Source organism: Bos javanicus, chromosome 18, assembly GCF_032452875.1.
Source record: "Bos javanicus breed banteng chromosome 18, ARS-OSU_banteng_1.0, whole genome shotgun sequence".
Lineage (NCBI taxonomy): Eukaryota > Metazoa > Chordata > Mammalia > Artiodactyla > Bovidae > Bos > Bos javanicus.
In genome coordinates, this window is record NC_083885.1 from 57,864,978 (window position 1) to 57,880,688 (window position 15,711).

The window sequence follows — 15,711 nt, forward strand, 5'->3', positions numbered from 1 at the left end:
AAAAAAAGGAAGAAAGAAAAATAGTCTGCAATAACTGTCTTATCTTTGGTTTCAGCATTTTATGTTTTGTGATTGATTATGTAGGTTTCTCATTTCGAAAGAAACTCAGATGTGATGTGCCTGTGATATTGACACTTTTAGGAAATATATATTTGGCCTTCATCCACAGTTCCTGGCTCACAGATTCATGAATTGTTGGAATTTACTGATTTATAAGAGATATGGCAGATTCTTTGTTCATTTGCTCTTTGTTCTCAGTCTCTGAAAACACTTCAGGGCCACACCAGAGACCTGGGGTCACATTTTGTATTTGGGGGCCTTGTCTGTATTGTATGCAGTGACACTGTTTTTTTCTTTTTCTTTTTTTGTTTTGCCTAAGGAGGGATTCAAACACTTGAGTCAATGTCAGGCTCCACAGAACCCTGGACTGGCCCTGCCCAGGGTCCTGGTGAAAAAGAGGGGAAGAGCTCTCTCCCTCACTCCTCACCGGTTGCGGGAACATTGCTGGACAAGCAGGCGCTGGAGAAGGCCAGGATCCGCAGGGCTGTGCAGCACACCTTCAGAGCGGCTGGTGTCCAGCAAAGGTCAAGCTGGGACGGTCAAAGAACAAGAAACAAGCAGTGTTGGTGAGGACGTGGGGTAAAGGGAACCCTTGGGCACTGCTGGTGGGAATGTGAATTGTGTGGCCAGTATGGGGACACTGTGCAGGTTCCTCAAAACTAAAAATAGAGCCTCAAGCACTTTCACTTTGGGGCCTTTAAAGAAGATGAAATAGGCAATTTGAAAAGATATATGCACCCCATGTTCATGGAAGCGCTATGTACATTATTGAAGACATGGAAACAACTTCCATATCCGATGGTGAGAGAATGAATAAAGAAACTGCAGTGTGTGCATACTCGGGATCATTCTTCAGCTATAAAAGAGAAGGAAATCCTGCCTTTACAATACATGGATGGTACGTGAGGGCATTAGGGTAATGAAACACGTTAGACAGAGGAAGGAAAATACTGTATGATCTCACAGGTAGGTGGAACTGAAAAAAAAACAAACAACATAACGTCATAGATAAAGAGAAATAACTGGTGGTTCTCAGAGGTAGAGAGTGGGCTCTATGGCAAAATTGGCAAAAGTGGTCAGAAGGTACACATTTCCAGGAATAAAATAAATAAGTCATGGACATGTAATGTACATCATGGTGACTATATTTAAAATGTTAAGGACACTAATACAGTTAACAATACTGCACTGTATATTTGAAAGTTGCTAAAAGACTAGATCTTAAAATTTCTCTTCACACAAAAAAATTTTAGCCTTATAGATATAAATGTTAATTAGGCATATGTGGTGATCATTTTGTAATATGTACATATATTAAATCATTACATTGTACACCTGAAACTAACACAAGGTTATACCTCTATCTCAGAGACAATATGTGTCTATGTATGTGAAAGATTTGAAAAACGTCAAGTTGGGGGCTTGGATTAGAGTGGTCCAAAACTAAGAGAGTGTTCCCTGCTTGACAGGCTCCAGTGGCCTTTCAACAGCTGCACAATCGATTACTTATGTTACATTTCCTCTGTGGAAATATACAATACGTAGTGTGGCTTCTAGTGTGGCTACTGTCCCTGATTCACTGATTAAATCTCCAGAGATGAAAACAATGAACACTGGATGAGAGCGAATGCCTTTGTGATAAAATTCACAGTGCATTGGAAATAAAAGAGAAATTCCCTAAAAAGATGAAGGGTATCTTTAGAAAACATCATACTTAATGGAGTAGCATAGGTTCCACCCTAGCAAGTCAACAAATATCGGTAAAAGGTATAACAATTGAAAGGAAAAAAGAAAGATTTATGTTCATAAAAGTTCTACATGTAGAAAAATCCAAAAGTTTATACCGATACATTTAGAGGTTTAACAAGAGAGCACAATGACTTGAGACAAATTCAAATTTGAAAAATTCATTGCAGACTTCCCTGTGGTCCATGACCAAGCATCTACCTTCTAAAGCAAGGGATGGGAATTTGATCCCTGGTAAGGGAACCAAGGTCCCACAGCCTTGCCACTCGGCCAAAAAGATCAATTACGTTCTCATATCACAGTAATATAAAACTGTATGAGAGCCATTGACAGTTGCATCAAAAATTAGGATATACCTGGAATCTATCTAACATTTAGAAAGGTATACAACAAGAGGATATACAAAACCTCAATGGAGAAAATTATAAATCTGTCTTGAAGGACATTAAAGATATAAATAAATGGGAAAATATGCCACATTAGGGGTTTGAAAAAAGAATATAAATATCCATTCTACTCAAAATAATGTGCAGAATCAAAATGTATGTCACTGCATCCCAAGTGGACATCTGTGGAACTCAGTAACTCCACTGTAAAATTTATAAGGAAGCAGACATTTCAAGGAAGGCAAGGGAACCTTGAAAAGAACAATGTGTGAGGCCTGGCTCTGCAAGTTGTGAAGATACATAACCCCCTGCCTGTTGCTTAGTTGGACAGTCATGTCTGACTCTTTGCCACCCCATGGACTGTAGCCCACAAGACTCCTGGGTCCATGGGATTGTCCAGGCAAGAATACTGGATTGGGTTGCCATTCTCTTCTCCAGGGTATATTAGAGCATAGTAGAACCAAACTTTTGGACTGAAAGAGGGATGGTCAGGTAGACTAGTGGATCGGAAAAGGGAACCTAGAAATAAACCCCAACCACAGGAAGCATCATGTGCAATAGAAAAGGTGATAGAAAGAAGTGACAAAGAGATAGGCGTTTCAATTACTCTGTGGGCGACAGGGATCTGAAGCCAGTCAAATGCAACTGCACCCCTAGCTCATATGGGAACCAAAATCAAGTGCAGATGGGCTGAAGATCTATTTAGAGAGACAAACAGTAGAGCTGCTGCAAGACACTGCAGCAAGTGTCTCCATGACTGCGTGGGATGGGGTGGGGGGGGCAGGATTCCTGAACAACACAGAAACAACGCCATCTCTAAGACAGACGCCGAAATCCCGAGCTGTATTCAAATGAAGAACTCTTCATAACAGACATCCCTGGGAGTGCCGAATTGAAAGCCATCAGGTGGGAGAAGACACTGATGACACAGATAACCATCAAAGTAACAGTAGTCAAAATATGAGTTTCTACAAATGCCTAAGGTAAAAGAAATATACAGAAATGGGCCCAAATGAGCAGGACTTTCATCGAGGGCAACGTATAAGGAGACCGTCAGGGAATGGAAAGCTGCCCCACGTAACTGCAGTCAGGAACCTGCACATTAAGACACTAACAGGGCATGACTACGTGTGCTCCAAGTAGCCAGCTATTAAAGTCTCTCAAAACACCAACTGCTGGGAAAGTGTGGAGCAGTGGTTGTTGAAATGTAAGTTGGCCCACACATTTGAGAGGAAAACAGCTTCTTACGGCAAGCTGAGCTTGTTCTTACCTGAGGACCCAACACTTCCACTCCTTGGATGCATGTTCTAGAGCAACCATGAGTAATGGTGGCCAAAACCCACATGTGGCAATTGAAGGGTTTAAAGACGGTTATAAGGCTGGGTGTTGGGAGGGGCCACATGAAGTGCTGTAAGGTGAAACAACACTGGGTTTCCAGATTTAGTACAAGAAAATGAATGTAGATGATTGTGGGCCCGATTCCAATGTGTCTGTCAGTTCGACCACATCACGCACAAGCAATTCTGTTGAATTGAGTTGAATTCTCAGAATTCAACTCAACTCAATCCAACTCAATGTTGACACTGTCTACCTGTAAATAGCATCACATCCTACAAGACTTCAGTTCTTCCAGACTGCCCCTCCAGTTTCATATGCCTGTTTCAAATCCAGGTTGTCACATGTACACCTGATCTGCTGGTTACTCATGATTCATTCAGTTCAGTCTCTCTGTCATGTTCGATTCTTGGAGATCCCATAGACTGCAGCACGCCAGGCCTCCCTGTCCATCACCAACTCCCGGAGTTTACTCAAACTCAAGTCCATTGAGTCGGTGATGCCATCCAACCATCTCATCCTCTGTCGTCCCCTTCTCCTCCCGCCTTCAATCTTTCCCAGTATCAGGGCCTTTTCCAATGAGTCGGTTCCTTGCATCAGGTGGTAAAGTGTTGGAGTTCCAGCTTCAGAATCAGTGCTTTCAATGAATATTGAGGACCAATCTCCTTTAGGATGGACTGGCTTGATGTCCTTGCAGTCCAAGGATTCTTAAGAGTCTTCTCCAACACCACAGTACAAAAGCATCAATTCTTCAGCAGTCAGCTTTCTTTATGGTCCAACTCTCACATCCATACATGACTACTGGCAAAAACATGGCTTTGACTAGACAGACCTTTATCGGCCAAGTAATGACTCTGCTTTTAAATATGCTGTCTAGGCTGGTCATAACTTTCCTGCCAAGAAGTAAGTGTCTTTTAATTTCATGGCTGCAGTCTCCATATTCAGTGATTTTGGAGCCCCCCAAAATAAAGTCTGCCACTGTTTCTACTGTTTCCCCATATGTTTTCCTTGAAGTCATGGGACTGGATGCCATGATCTTAGTTTTCTGAATGCTGAGTTTTAAGCCAACTTTATCACTTTCCACTTTCACTTTCATCAAGAGGCTCTTTAGTTCTTCACTTTCTGCCATAAGGGTGGTGTCATCTGCGTATCTGAGGTTATTGATATTTGTCCCAACAATCTTGATTACAACTTGTGCTTCATCCAGTCCAGGATTTCTTGTGATATACTAGGCATATAAGTTAAATAAGCAGGGTACAATATGCAGGCTTGATGTAGCTCTTTCCCGATTTGGAACAGTCTGTTATTCCATGTCCAGTTCTAACTGTTGCTTGCTGTTCTGCAGACAGATTTCTCAAGAGGCAGGTCAGATGGTCTGCTATTCCCATCTCTTTAAGAGTTTTCCAGAGTTTGTTGTGATCCACACGGTGAAAGGCTTTCCCATAGTCAATAAAGCAGAAGTAGATGTTTTTCTGGAATTCTCTTGCTTTTTTGGTGATCCAACACATGTTGGCAATTTGATCTCTGCTTCCTCTGCCTTTTCTAAATTCAGCTTGAACATCTGGAAGTTCACAGTTCACATATTGCTGAAGCCTGGCTTGGAGAATTTTGAGCATTACTTTACTAGTGTGTGAGAAGAGTACAATTGTGCAGTAGTTTGAGCATTCTTTGACATTGCCTTTCTTTGGAATTGGAATGAAAACTGATCTTTCCCAGTCCTGTGGCCACTGCTGAGTTTTCCAACTTTGCTGGCATATTGAGTGCAGCACTTCCACAGCATCATCGTTTAAGACTTGAAATAGCTCAACTGGAATTCCATCACCATCACTAGCTTTGTGATGCTTCCTAAGTGATGCTTCCTAAGTGATGCTTCCTAAAGCCCACTTGACTTCCCATTCCAGGATGTCTGGCTCTAGGTGAGTGATCATACCATCGTGATTACCTGGGTCATGAAGATCTTTTTTGGACAGTTCTTCTGTGTATTCTTGCCACCTCTTTAATATCTTCTGCTTCTATTAGGTTCATACCATTTCTGTCCTTTATTGTGCCCATCGTTGTATGAAAAGTTCCCTTGGTACCTCTAATTTTCTTGAAGAGATCTCTAGTCTTCCCCCACTTAATTGTTTTCCTCTATTTCTTTGCATTGATTACTGAGGAAGGCTTTCTTATCTCTCCTTGCTGTTCTTTGAGACTCTGCATTCAGATGGGTATATCCTTCCTTTTCTCCTTTGCCTTTCGCTTCTCTTCTTTTCTCAGCTATTTGTAGGCCTCCTCAGACAACCATTTGCTTTTTTGCATTTCTTTTTCATGGGGATTGTCTTGATCACTGCCTCCTGTACAATGTAACGAACCACCATAGTCCATAGTTCGTCAGGCACTCTGTCTATCAGATCCAATTCCTTAAATCTATTTCTCACTTCCACTGTATAATCGTGAGGGATTTGAGTTAGGTCATACCTGAATGGTCTAGTGGTTTTCCCCACTTTCTTCAATTTCAGTCTGAATTTGACAATAAGGAGTTCAAGATCTGAGCCACAGTCAGCTCCTGGTCTTGTTTTACTGACTGTGTAGAGTTTATCCACCTTTGGTTGCTAAGAATATAATCACTCTGATTTCGGTGTTGACCATTTGGTGATGTCCATGTGTAGTCTTCTCTTCTATTGTTGGAAGAGGGTGTTTGCTATGACCAGTGTATTCTCTTGGCAAAATTCTATTAGCCTTTGCCCTGCTTCATTCTGTACTCCAAGGCCAAATTTGCCTGTTACTCCTAGTATTTCTTGACTTCCTACTTTTGTATTCCAGTCCCCTATAATGAAAAGGACATCTTTCATGAGTGTGAGTTCTAGAAAGTCTTGTAGGTTTTCATAGAACCGTTCAACTTCAGCATTACTGGTAGGATCATAGACTTGGATTAATGTGATATTGAATGGTTTGCCTTGGAAATGAACAGAGATCATTCTGTCATTTTTGAGACTGCATCCAAGTACTGCACTCAGACACTTTTGTTGACTATGATGGCTAGTCCATTTCTTCTAAGGGATTCTTGTCCGCAGTAGTAGATATAATGGTCATCTGAGTTAAATTCGGCCATTCCAGTCCATCTTAGTTTGCTGATTCCTAAAATGTCAATGTTCAGTCTTGCCATCTCCTGTTGACCACTTTCAATTTACCTTGATTCACAGACCTAACATCCAGGTTCCTATGCAATATTATTCTTTACAGCATTGGACTGTACTTCCATCACCAGTCACATCTACAACTGGGTGTTGTTTTTGCTCTGGTTCCGGCTCATCATTCTGTCTGGTGTTATTTCTCCGCTGATCTCCAGTAGCATATTGGGCACCTACTGACCTGGGGAGTTCATCTTTCAGTGTCCTATCTTTTTGCCTTTTCATACTGTTCATGGGGTTCTCAAGGCAATACTGAAGCAGTTTGGCATTCCCTTCTCCAGTGGACCACGTTTTGTCAGAACTCTCCACCATGACCCGTCTGTCTTGGGTGGCCCTATATGGCATGGCTCATAGTTTCATTGAGTTAAACAAGGCTGTGGTTCATGTGATCGAATTGGTTAGTTATCTCCCACTGAAACGTGAAACTGAGTTCTGTTATGATGCTGGGATGGAAATTCACTTGGCTAATCAAGAGAACTCTTTGAGGCTGCCTTCTAGAATTAAATAAATGCTGGCCTTATGGCGAAACACTTCCTTACCCACCAGGAAAGAAGTGCTGTGCTGCTGTGATGTGCTTATTCCCTCAGTCATTTCCTACACTGTGGACCACATGGACTGCAGCCCGCCAGGTTCCTCTGTCCATGGGGATTCTCCAGGCAAGAACACTGGAAGTCAGTTGCCATGCCTTTCTCCAAGGGACCTCCCCAACCCAGGGATCAAACCCTGGTGTCTCCCATTGCAGGTGGATTCTTTACCAGTTGAGTCACCAGGGAAGCCCAAGAACACTGGAGTGGGTAGTCTATCCCTTCTCCAGGGGAACTTCCTGACCCAGGAGTTGAACCAGGTCTCCAGCATTGCAGGCAGATTCTTTACTGACTGTGTGGATCACAACAAACTGTGGGAAATTGTTCAAGAGATAAGAAGACCAGACTACCTTACCTGCCTCCTACAAAACCTGTTTGCAGGTCAAGAAGCAACAGTTAGAACCAGACATGGAACAAGAGACTGGTTCAAAATCGGGGAAGGAGTACGTCACAGCTGCATACTGTCACCTTGCTTTTCTAACTTATATGCAGAGTACATCATGAGAAATGCTGGGCTGGACAAAGCACTAGCTGGAATCAAGATTGCCAGGACAAGTAACAATAACCTCAGATATGCAGGTGACACCACCCTTATGGTGGAAAGTGAGAAGGAAACTAAACAGCCTCTACATGAAGGTGAAAGAGGAGAGTGAAAAATCTGGCTTAAAACCCAACATTCAAAAAACTAAGTTCATGGCATCTCGTCCCATCACTTCATGGCAAATAGATGGGGAAACAATGACAGACTTTATTTTGGGGGGCTCCAAAATCACAGCAGATGGGGACTGCAGCCATGAAATTAAAACATGCTTGATCCTTGGAAGAAAAGCTATATTTCCTTCCAAACCTAGACAGCATATTGAAGAGCAGAGACATTACTTTGCTGATAAAGTTCTGTATAGTCAGAGCTATGGTTTTTCCAGTAGTCATGTATGGATGTGCGAGCTGGACTATAAAGAAATTGAGTGCCAAAGAATTAATGCTTTTGAACTGTGGTGTTGGAGAAGACTCTTGAAAGTCCCTTGGAATGCAAGGAGATCCAACCAATCCATCCTAAAGGAAATCAACCTTGAATATTCACTGGAAGTGTTGCAGGAAGGGGGACCCCTTCCAGAGCCTGAAACTGGGCTCTTGTCCAATACTCAGAAATGGATTGTCCGAAGAGACATATGTGCTGACAAAGCAAGAGCCCAGAGGGATCTGAGCTCGCCAGGCGAACTCTCTTTCTGCAGGTCTCAGCCCTGCATCTCCAGGATCCTGGTGCTGGAGATGGGGGCAGCATCCAGGGTGGGAAACCCTGGAACCCAGCTCAGCTGTGCAGGAGGGTTGCTGTCAGCAACACAGAGCAGCTGCAGTGCCTGGCTCTCTGAGATGAGAAGGGACGAGGTGTTCTGCACAATCTTGAGGGCTTTTGGGGAAAGCCCAGCAGGAGAGCTGGGGGAGGCTGAGTTCTCACCATCTGGCCTTCCCAGGATCTATTAACATCTGTTCATATATCTTTGTGTATATTGCATGTGTGTGTGGTCTAGTGCATGGGAGGTGGGGCGGGGTGGTGATTTTCTCGCTGTTCTTCCCATATCTGATCCCACTCAAGTGCACACCCCCCCCCCCTCCTTGGAGGCGGTCCTAGGAGCAGGACCCAGCCCTGGAGAGCAGAGGTCCTGTCCTACCTGTGGTGTTTCTGAAGGAGAGGCTGATGGGGAGGTTCCTCAGGGCATCTGGGGCAGAAAGACATGGGCTTGCTGCAGAGGAGGAGTGGGATGGAAACTGACCAGCACCCCAGGAGGGAAACCAGGAAGCGGAGGGCTGTCCTTCTCGGCCACTCCCCACCTCAGCTCCCAGTGCGTAGACCCATAGAAGAGTAGGCTGGCCTTCTCTTTACACACTCACACACACACACACACACACACCACTGCCCTGAGGGACTCAGCCACCCCTCCACACTCACAGGAGACATTGAGATGGATGGCTCTCTCCATGGTCACCTGAGATCCTTGGAGATTCACCCAACATGTGAGGTCAGTGCTGTGGTCCTGGGGCCTCAGGGTGGGGGTGAACTTCAAGGAATGCAGAGTCTCTGGGTGCAGCAGCAGCAGCGGTACCATGTCCGAATCCTCCAGCCCAGGTCCAGGTGCCTCCGTCTGGGAGGAAGTGCCCCAAATGTGGGGAAGGAAGGAGGAAGCCCCAACAGGAAGCCAGGAAGGCAGCAGGTGATGAAGACTGGCTGGCGAAGAAGGGGGAGGTGGACTCCATAGGCGGGTCTGGGAGGGTATCGATGAGAAGTCAGGCTGTTTCACGTTCTCCCTCCAACCTCTCCCCCCTCCCCTCTGCCGCAGGCTGCAGGGGAGAGCATGAAGCCCCAGAGCTGGCAAGGTTTCACCATATGTGACTCTGAAATGTTGTTGTTTACTCACTATGCTGTGTCCGACTCTGCGGCCCCAGGGACCATAGCCCGCTGGACTTCTCAACCCATGGGATTACCCAGGCAAGAATACTGGAGTGGGTTGCCATTTTGTTCTCCAGGGGATCTTCCCAACCCAGGTACTGAACCCACATCTTCTGCATTGCAGCCTGACTCTTTACCACCGAGATACCAGGGAAGCCTGGATGTGACACGATCACCTTCCAAATGATTTTCATATTCACCATGGGATCGCCCCGGGAGCAGTGAAACCAGAAAAAGAGAAACAAAGTCCAGCCCTGGTCATCCGGCTTGACCCACCTACAGCTGAAAAACACCGAACGTTCTGGAAAAGAATATTGAAAAATTTATCAAAACCATTCCACTTCAGGCAGGAAAAAAGTTTCCAGACCCCCAAACAGTGGAGGATGGAGCCCAGGAAGGAAAACTTGAACATTAAAGCTCCTTTGCCCAGAAGGGTTGTCAGAACACGGCACAGGCCTACGGGTCTACGTGGACCTGAGTGTCTGTAGGACCAGCCCCCGGGGCACTGCTGCTGCTGCTGTCACTTCAGTCGTGTCCGACTCTGTGCGACCCCATAGACAGCAGCCCACCAGGCTCCCCCGTCCCTGGGATTCTCCAGGCAAGAACACTGGAGTGGGTTGCCATTTCCTTCTCCAATGCATGAAAGTGAAAAGTGAAATTGAAGTCCTCAGTCGTGTCTGACCCTCAGCGACCCCATGGACTGCAGCCCACCAGGCTCCTCCGTCCATAGGATTTTCCAGGCAAGAGTATTGGAGTGGGGTGCCATTGCCTTCTCCGGGGCACAGGCCCATGCAAAATGGGGTGGCTGAAGTGAGCGCCTTGCCCCACTCAGTGCAGACCCCCGAAGCCCGGACTTCACAAGAATGGCATTCAGGACCCCTCACACTGCATGCCCTTGTTTTCAAAGCCACGTGAAGGCTCAAGCCATGTATGGAAATAACCTGTGATGTCAATGCTCTTTAGGATTGATATTTCATAAGGTTTCCTCAATTTGACAGTGCCCCTAAACATTCTACACCCTCCCAGTAACCAGTTCTGGAAACCAAAAAAAAAAACAAAACAAAACAAAAAAAAACTTTGTTTAATATTTATTTAGAAATACTCCGTTTACATTTGTTAGTTTCTTAAAGTGTAAAAATCTTAAAATTTTTTCAGAGGGAGGAAGGATAAATTGGGAGATTGGGATTGACAAATACACACTACAGTATCTAAAATAGATAACCAACAAGGACCAGCTGTACAGCCCACGAAGTATACTAACAAAGTTGTAAAAAAGTATAATGGGAAAGAATCTGGGGAGAATATATGTATATCACTGAATCACTTTGCTGTACTGTGAAACTAATACAGCATTATAAATCAATTATATTTTAATTTTTAAAAAGTCACATCCAGACTAAACAATTCAAATTAACGAGAAAAAGACTGCCCAATTTTTATTTTTTTTTAAATTACATAGAAGTGATTTTTTTTTTAAATTTTATTTTATTTTTAAACTTTACAATATTGTATTAGTTTTGCCAAATATCGAAATGAATCCGCCACAGGTATACCTGTGTTCCCCATCCTGAACCCTCCTCCCTCCTCCCTCCCCATACCCTCTCTCTGGGTCGTCCCAGTGCACCAGCCCCAAGCATCCAGTATCGTGCATCGAACCTGGACTGGCGACTCATTTCATACATGATATTATACATGTTTCAATGCTATTCTCCCAAATCTCCCCACCCTCTCCCTCTCCCACAGAGTCCATAAGACTGATCTATACATCAGTGTCTCTTCTGCTGTCTCGAAAGAATACATTTGAATCAGTTCTAATGAGATGGATGAAACGGGAACCTAGTATACAGAGTGAAGTAAGCCAGAAAGAAAAACACCAATACAGTATACTAACACATATATATGGAATTTAGAAAGATGGTACCAATTTTTATTTTAAGTGGGCAAAGATCGAAACAGGAATTTCACTAAAGAAGATATTCAGACGGCTCAACATCATTGCACATGAGGGAAAGAAACTAAAAAGGCAAGGAGATACCGTCACAGTGGAGTGCAGGGCTGAAAACTGACCGTGTAGGTAATACAAGTGCTCCTGAGGGTGTACAAAGCTCAGAACCCTCACATATGCCATGGGATATAAACTCATCTAACTACTCAAAAGAACTCTCTGAGGCTACCTTCTCAAACTAAATATATGCCAAATTTATGATGAAGCAGTTCCACACCCACCAGGAGGAAAGTGCTAGCCCTCCTATTTTCATCACACCATTCACGTCAACGTTACTTTGAATGAGCCAAAATTTGCAAACGAAGGCAATGTCATCATATTTCAGAGTCCATACATAACTGGAGGAATAGTCATACATAAAATACTATTTTCAAGACAAAACCGAGCAATACCAAGAATGAGTTATTGATACATGTAAAAACATGAGTAATCCCATACTAAGCGAGGTAAGTCAGAAAGTCGCCTTTCAATGGCATTGACTCTTCCTACTGTCACGCAGTCATCTCCACAAATAAAGGCTCGTGGATGCAAACGACACAGGGTTGGAGGCGAGAGTTTCCAGGGAGAAGCAAACTGTGATGTCCCCACGTCTGTCCTCTGGGCTCTGCATCCTCAGGTGAATCTCGTCATGAGAGGGAGCGAGGCTCAGCCATACCCCTCAGCCCAGCTCCTAGTGGCCACCACACCTGCAGAGCCAATAGAGTCTCAGGTCCGAGAGTCAGACCCATTTCATTCATTCTGGGCTCTGCCTCAAGGCATATGCGACCTTAGTTCCTCAACCCAGGATCGAGCCCCTGCCCCCTGCAGTGGAAACTCACAGGCTCAACCACTGGACCAACAGGAAGTCCCTGGAGAATCACACAGCTTAGCTCCAGGCAGGACAGGACCACCCAGCCCCACCGGCAACTCCAGAGCCATTCCCCGGACGTCCGCGCAGGGGCACAGGGGTGCTCACCTGGTGTAGTAGGTCCAGGTGAGGCCATAGGTGAGGAGGAAGCCAGCCCCCATGAGGGCCCCTCTGATCAGGGTGAGGACCAGGGGCCAGGAGCCCTGCTGCTCCTCAGTCTCACAGCTGCAGGGAGGGGGGCCTTCTGCGGAAGGGAGAGGGGGTGAAGCTCAGTCCCCAGACCCAGCCCTCCCAAAGGCACACACCTGCCAATGCTGCCCACCCGCAGGACCTGTCTGCAACTCACTCTGCACAGAGAGGCTGAAGGAAACCTGCTGGGAGCGCAGAGGGTTCTGCGCTCGGCAGGTGACTTCTCCATCTCCAGCCGGTACTTGTGGTATCTCCAAGACCCCAGTGCTGGAGATGGGGGTGGCCTCCAGGGTGGGAGACCCTTGGAACCAGCTCAGCTGTGCAGAGGGATTGCTGTCAGCAACACACAGCAGCTGCAGCGCCTGGCCTTCTGAGATGAGAATAGATGTGGTGTTCTGCAGAATCTTGTGGGCTTTGGGGGAAAGCCCAGTGGGAGAGCTGGGGGAGGCTGAGGTCTCCTCCTCCCTCCTTCCCAGGATCTCCTGGCTTCGCTGTCTCCTCCCCTGGCTGGCCAGCTGGGTTCCCTGTGGTCCCAGGGCTGGACCTTCCCACCCTACGCAGGCTGAGCCAACATGTCTGGGCCTCGTATCTTCAGGGGAGGCTTGGTGTCTCAATGGGACAGGCCTGGGCTGTTTGGTGGAAAGAAAACCAGAGCCTCAAGGCTTGAGATGTTGATTCAGTGAAGGCAGCAGAGGATGGGACTAAGGAAGCTTTTGTGGAAGAAAGCCACACAATAGAACCATGGTGAAGGAAATGGGCTTTGAACAGGGTGTGTGAGTGTGTATACGTGTGGGGTGTATGTGTGTGTGCCTGTGTGTATGTGTGCATGAGTGCACGTGTATATGTCCGTGAGTGTATATGTGCATGATGGTGCCTGTGCTGTGGGTATATCTCTGTGTATATGTGTGATGTGTGTGTGCCTGTGTGTATGGGCGTTTCTGTGCGTGTCTCAGTGTATGTTCATATGTATGTATTATGTGTGTGTGCCTGTGTGTATGAGTCTCAGTGTGTATTGCATGTGTGTGTGCTCTAGTGCTTGGGAGGTGTGGCAGGCTGGTGATTTTCTCCTTGCTCTTCCCTTATCTGATCACATTCAAGCCCACTCCCCTGCACCACCTTGGAGGCAGTCCCAGGAGCAGGACCCAGCCCTGGAGAGGAGAGGTCCTGTCCTACCTGTGACATTTCTGAAGGAGAGGCTCATGCGGAGGTTCCTCGGAGCATCTGGGGCAGAAAGACATGGGCTTGCTGCAGAGGGAGGAGTGGGATGGAAACTGACCAGCACCCCAGGAGGGAAACCAGGAATGGGGGGGCTGTCCTTCACGGTCACTCCCCACCTCAGCTCCCAGGGCGCAGACCCATAGAAGAGTGGGCTGGCCTTCTCTCTACACACGCACACACACGCGCACACCCACACACACACACCAGCGCCCTCAGGGACCCCGCCGCCCCTCCACACTCACAGGAGACGTTGAGCCAGATAGTTCTTTCCAGGGCCACCTGCGATCCTTGGCGTGTCACCAGACAGGTGAGGTTGGTGCCGTGGTCCTGGGGCCTCGGGGTGAGGGTGAGCTCCGAGGAGTGGAGGGTGTCTGGCTTCATGGCATCAAGGGCGTCCCCCGCCCAGGAGAACAGGAGAGGGTGTGGCTCATCACAGGCTAGTGACAGTCTGCAGGTCAGCTTTGTGGGGCGGCCGGACTCCAGAGGCTCCAGAAACTGGATGTCGGGTTTCTCTGAAGAAAGGGAGATGAGACAGAGGGAGATGCCTGGATGCAGGGGTGTGGGGACCCAGAGGGTCAGGGTCACAACTCCTTCCCAGTTCTGGGTCTCTCCTGAACCCTCAAACCCCAAGACCTGGAGCAGGGAGGGCTCCTATACCCTGTTCCCGTTCTAATAGAGGAGTCTCCATGGGCCAGGGTCCTCTCCTGGGCCCCCTGTCATACCTCCTGTCACCTGCAAATTCAGCTTCTTCTCTCTGTAGCTGTATTTCAGAGTAGGTCCTTTCTCCACTCGGAAGTAGTAGACCCCTGAGTCGCTCAGCCTGGCCTCTCTGATGCTCAGGGAGCAGTCGTTGTTGCTGGGGTTCCCGAGGAGGCTGAATCGGCCCTGGGTCTCTGGCTTCACAGGTTTCTTTCGGTCATTTGTGGCCACAGCATCATTGGTGTGGTGGTCTTTTTCCCGGAACCAGTAGATGAAGAGTTCGCCAGAGTAATACCAGGGGTAGGAGAAGGAGCAGGGCACGTGGACGTCCATGCACGCCTTCACCACCACTGATTCCTGCACTCGGAGCTCGTACCCTAGAAGCTCCTGCAGGGACCCTGGGGGACACAGAGGCTCAGCAGCAGCTCCAGCCCCTCCCCACAGGTGCTCCCCTCCCCCAGCCGTGAGCCCCGTCCCCCACCCTCCCCCACTCACCCCCCCACAGCAGGGGCAGTAGCAGCAGGGGCACCATGTCAGCATCCGCCAGCACAGAGCGGGTTCAGGTCCCTCTGCTGGGGAGGGAAGCGCCCCGAATGTGGGGAGGGAACGAGGAAGCCCCAACAGGAAGCCAGAGGGTGACAGAGACAGAGCCTTGGCCAAGCAGAGAAGGGGAACTTGGACGCCCCAGGCCATGGAGGAGGGGCAGCCCTGAGAAGACAGAAGGTCCCACCCCACACCCTACACCGCAGGGGGAGATCCTAAGGCCCCCAGAGGCTGAGAGGCTTCACTGCACTTGGCTCTGACATGACCACCTGTCCAGTGATGCTCGGGTCCACGGTGGGATCACCCAGCGGCTGGCACAACCAGAAAAGAAAAACCGTGTCCAGCCCTGGTCATCGGGTGGGACCAACCCTGCAACAGAGAAACACTGAACTTTCCGGAAAAGAACACTGAAAGATTTCTCAAAACCATTCAGACTTGGGCAGGAAGACTCACATACGCTGGAGGGTGGAACCCAGGAAGGAA

The 15,711-nt window shown here is 47.3% G+C and overlaps 1 protein-coding gene across 5 annotated transcripts; it reads right to left on the bottom strand.

The window, feature by feature from the left end:
- Positions 1-481: 481 nt before the first annotated feature.
- Positions 482-15,381, bottom strand: LOC133229703 (sialic acid-binding Ig-like lectin 14). 5 transcript variants are annotated; one of them, XM_061386420.1, is made up of 7 exons: positions 15,181-15,381; positions 14,709-15,083; positions 14,229-14,498; positions 13,942-14,013; positions 12,926-13,138; positions 12,688-12,823; positions 482-590 (listed from the first exon to the last, which is right to left on the bottom strand). In XM_061386420.1, the coding sequence occupies exons 1-7, from the start codon at positions 15,215-15,217 to the stop codon at positions 560-562; spliced, it is 1,134 nt and encodes a 377-aa protein (XP_061242404.1). In that variant the 5' UTR covers positions 15,218-15,381; the 3' UTR covers positions 482-559. The 5 variants fall into 5 exon arrangements, with proteins under 5 accessions (XP_061242404.1, XP_061242401.1, XP_061242405.1 ...); XM_061386417.1 differs by having other exon boundaries at positions 12,926-13,180; XM_061386421.1 differs by having other exon boundaries at positions 484-590; positions 13,942-13,989; positions 15,181-15,377.
- Between the last annotated feature and the right edge of the window lie 330 nt (positions 15,382-15,711).

Bases quoted from the DNA above. Each gene is read 5' to 3' on its own strand.
- LOC133229703 (XM_061386417.1), bottom strand. From the start codon at position 15,217: ATGGTGCCCCTGCTGCTACTGCCCCTGCTGTGGGGGG. The intron at 12,824-12,925 runs GTGAGTTGCAGA...TCCCTTCCGCAG, and splicing joins CTTCAGCCTCTCTGTGCAGA to AAGGCCCCCCTCCCTGCAGC. The intron at 591-12,687 runs GTGAGCACCCCT...TGACCGTCCCAG, and splicing joins ACCTGGACCTACTACACCAG to CTTGACCTTTGCTGGACACC.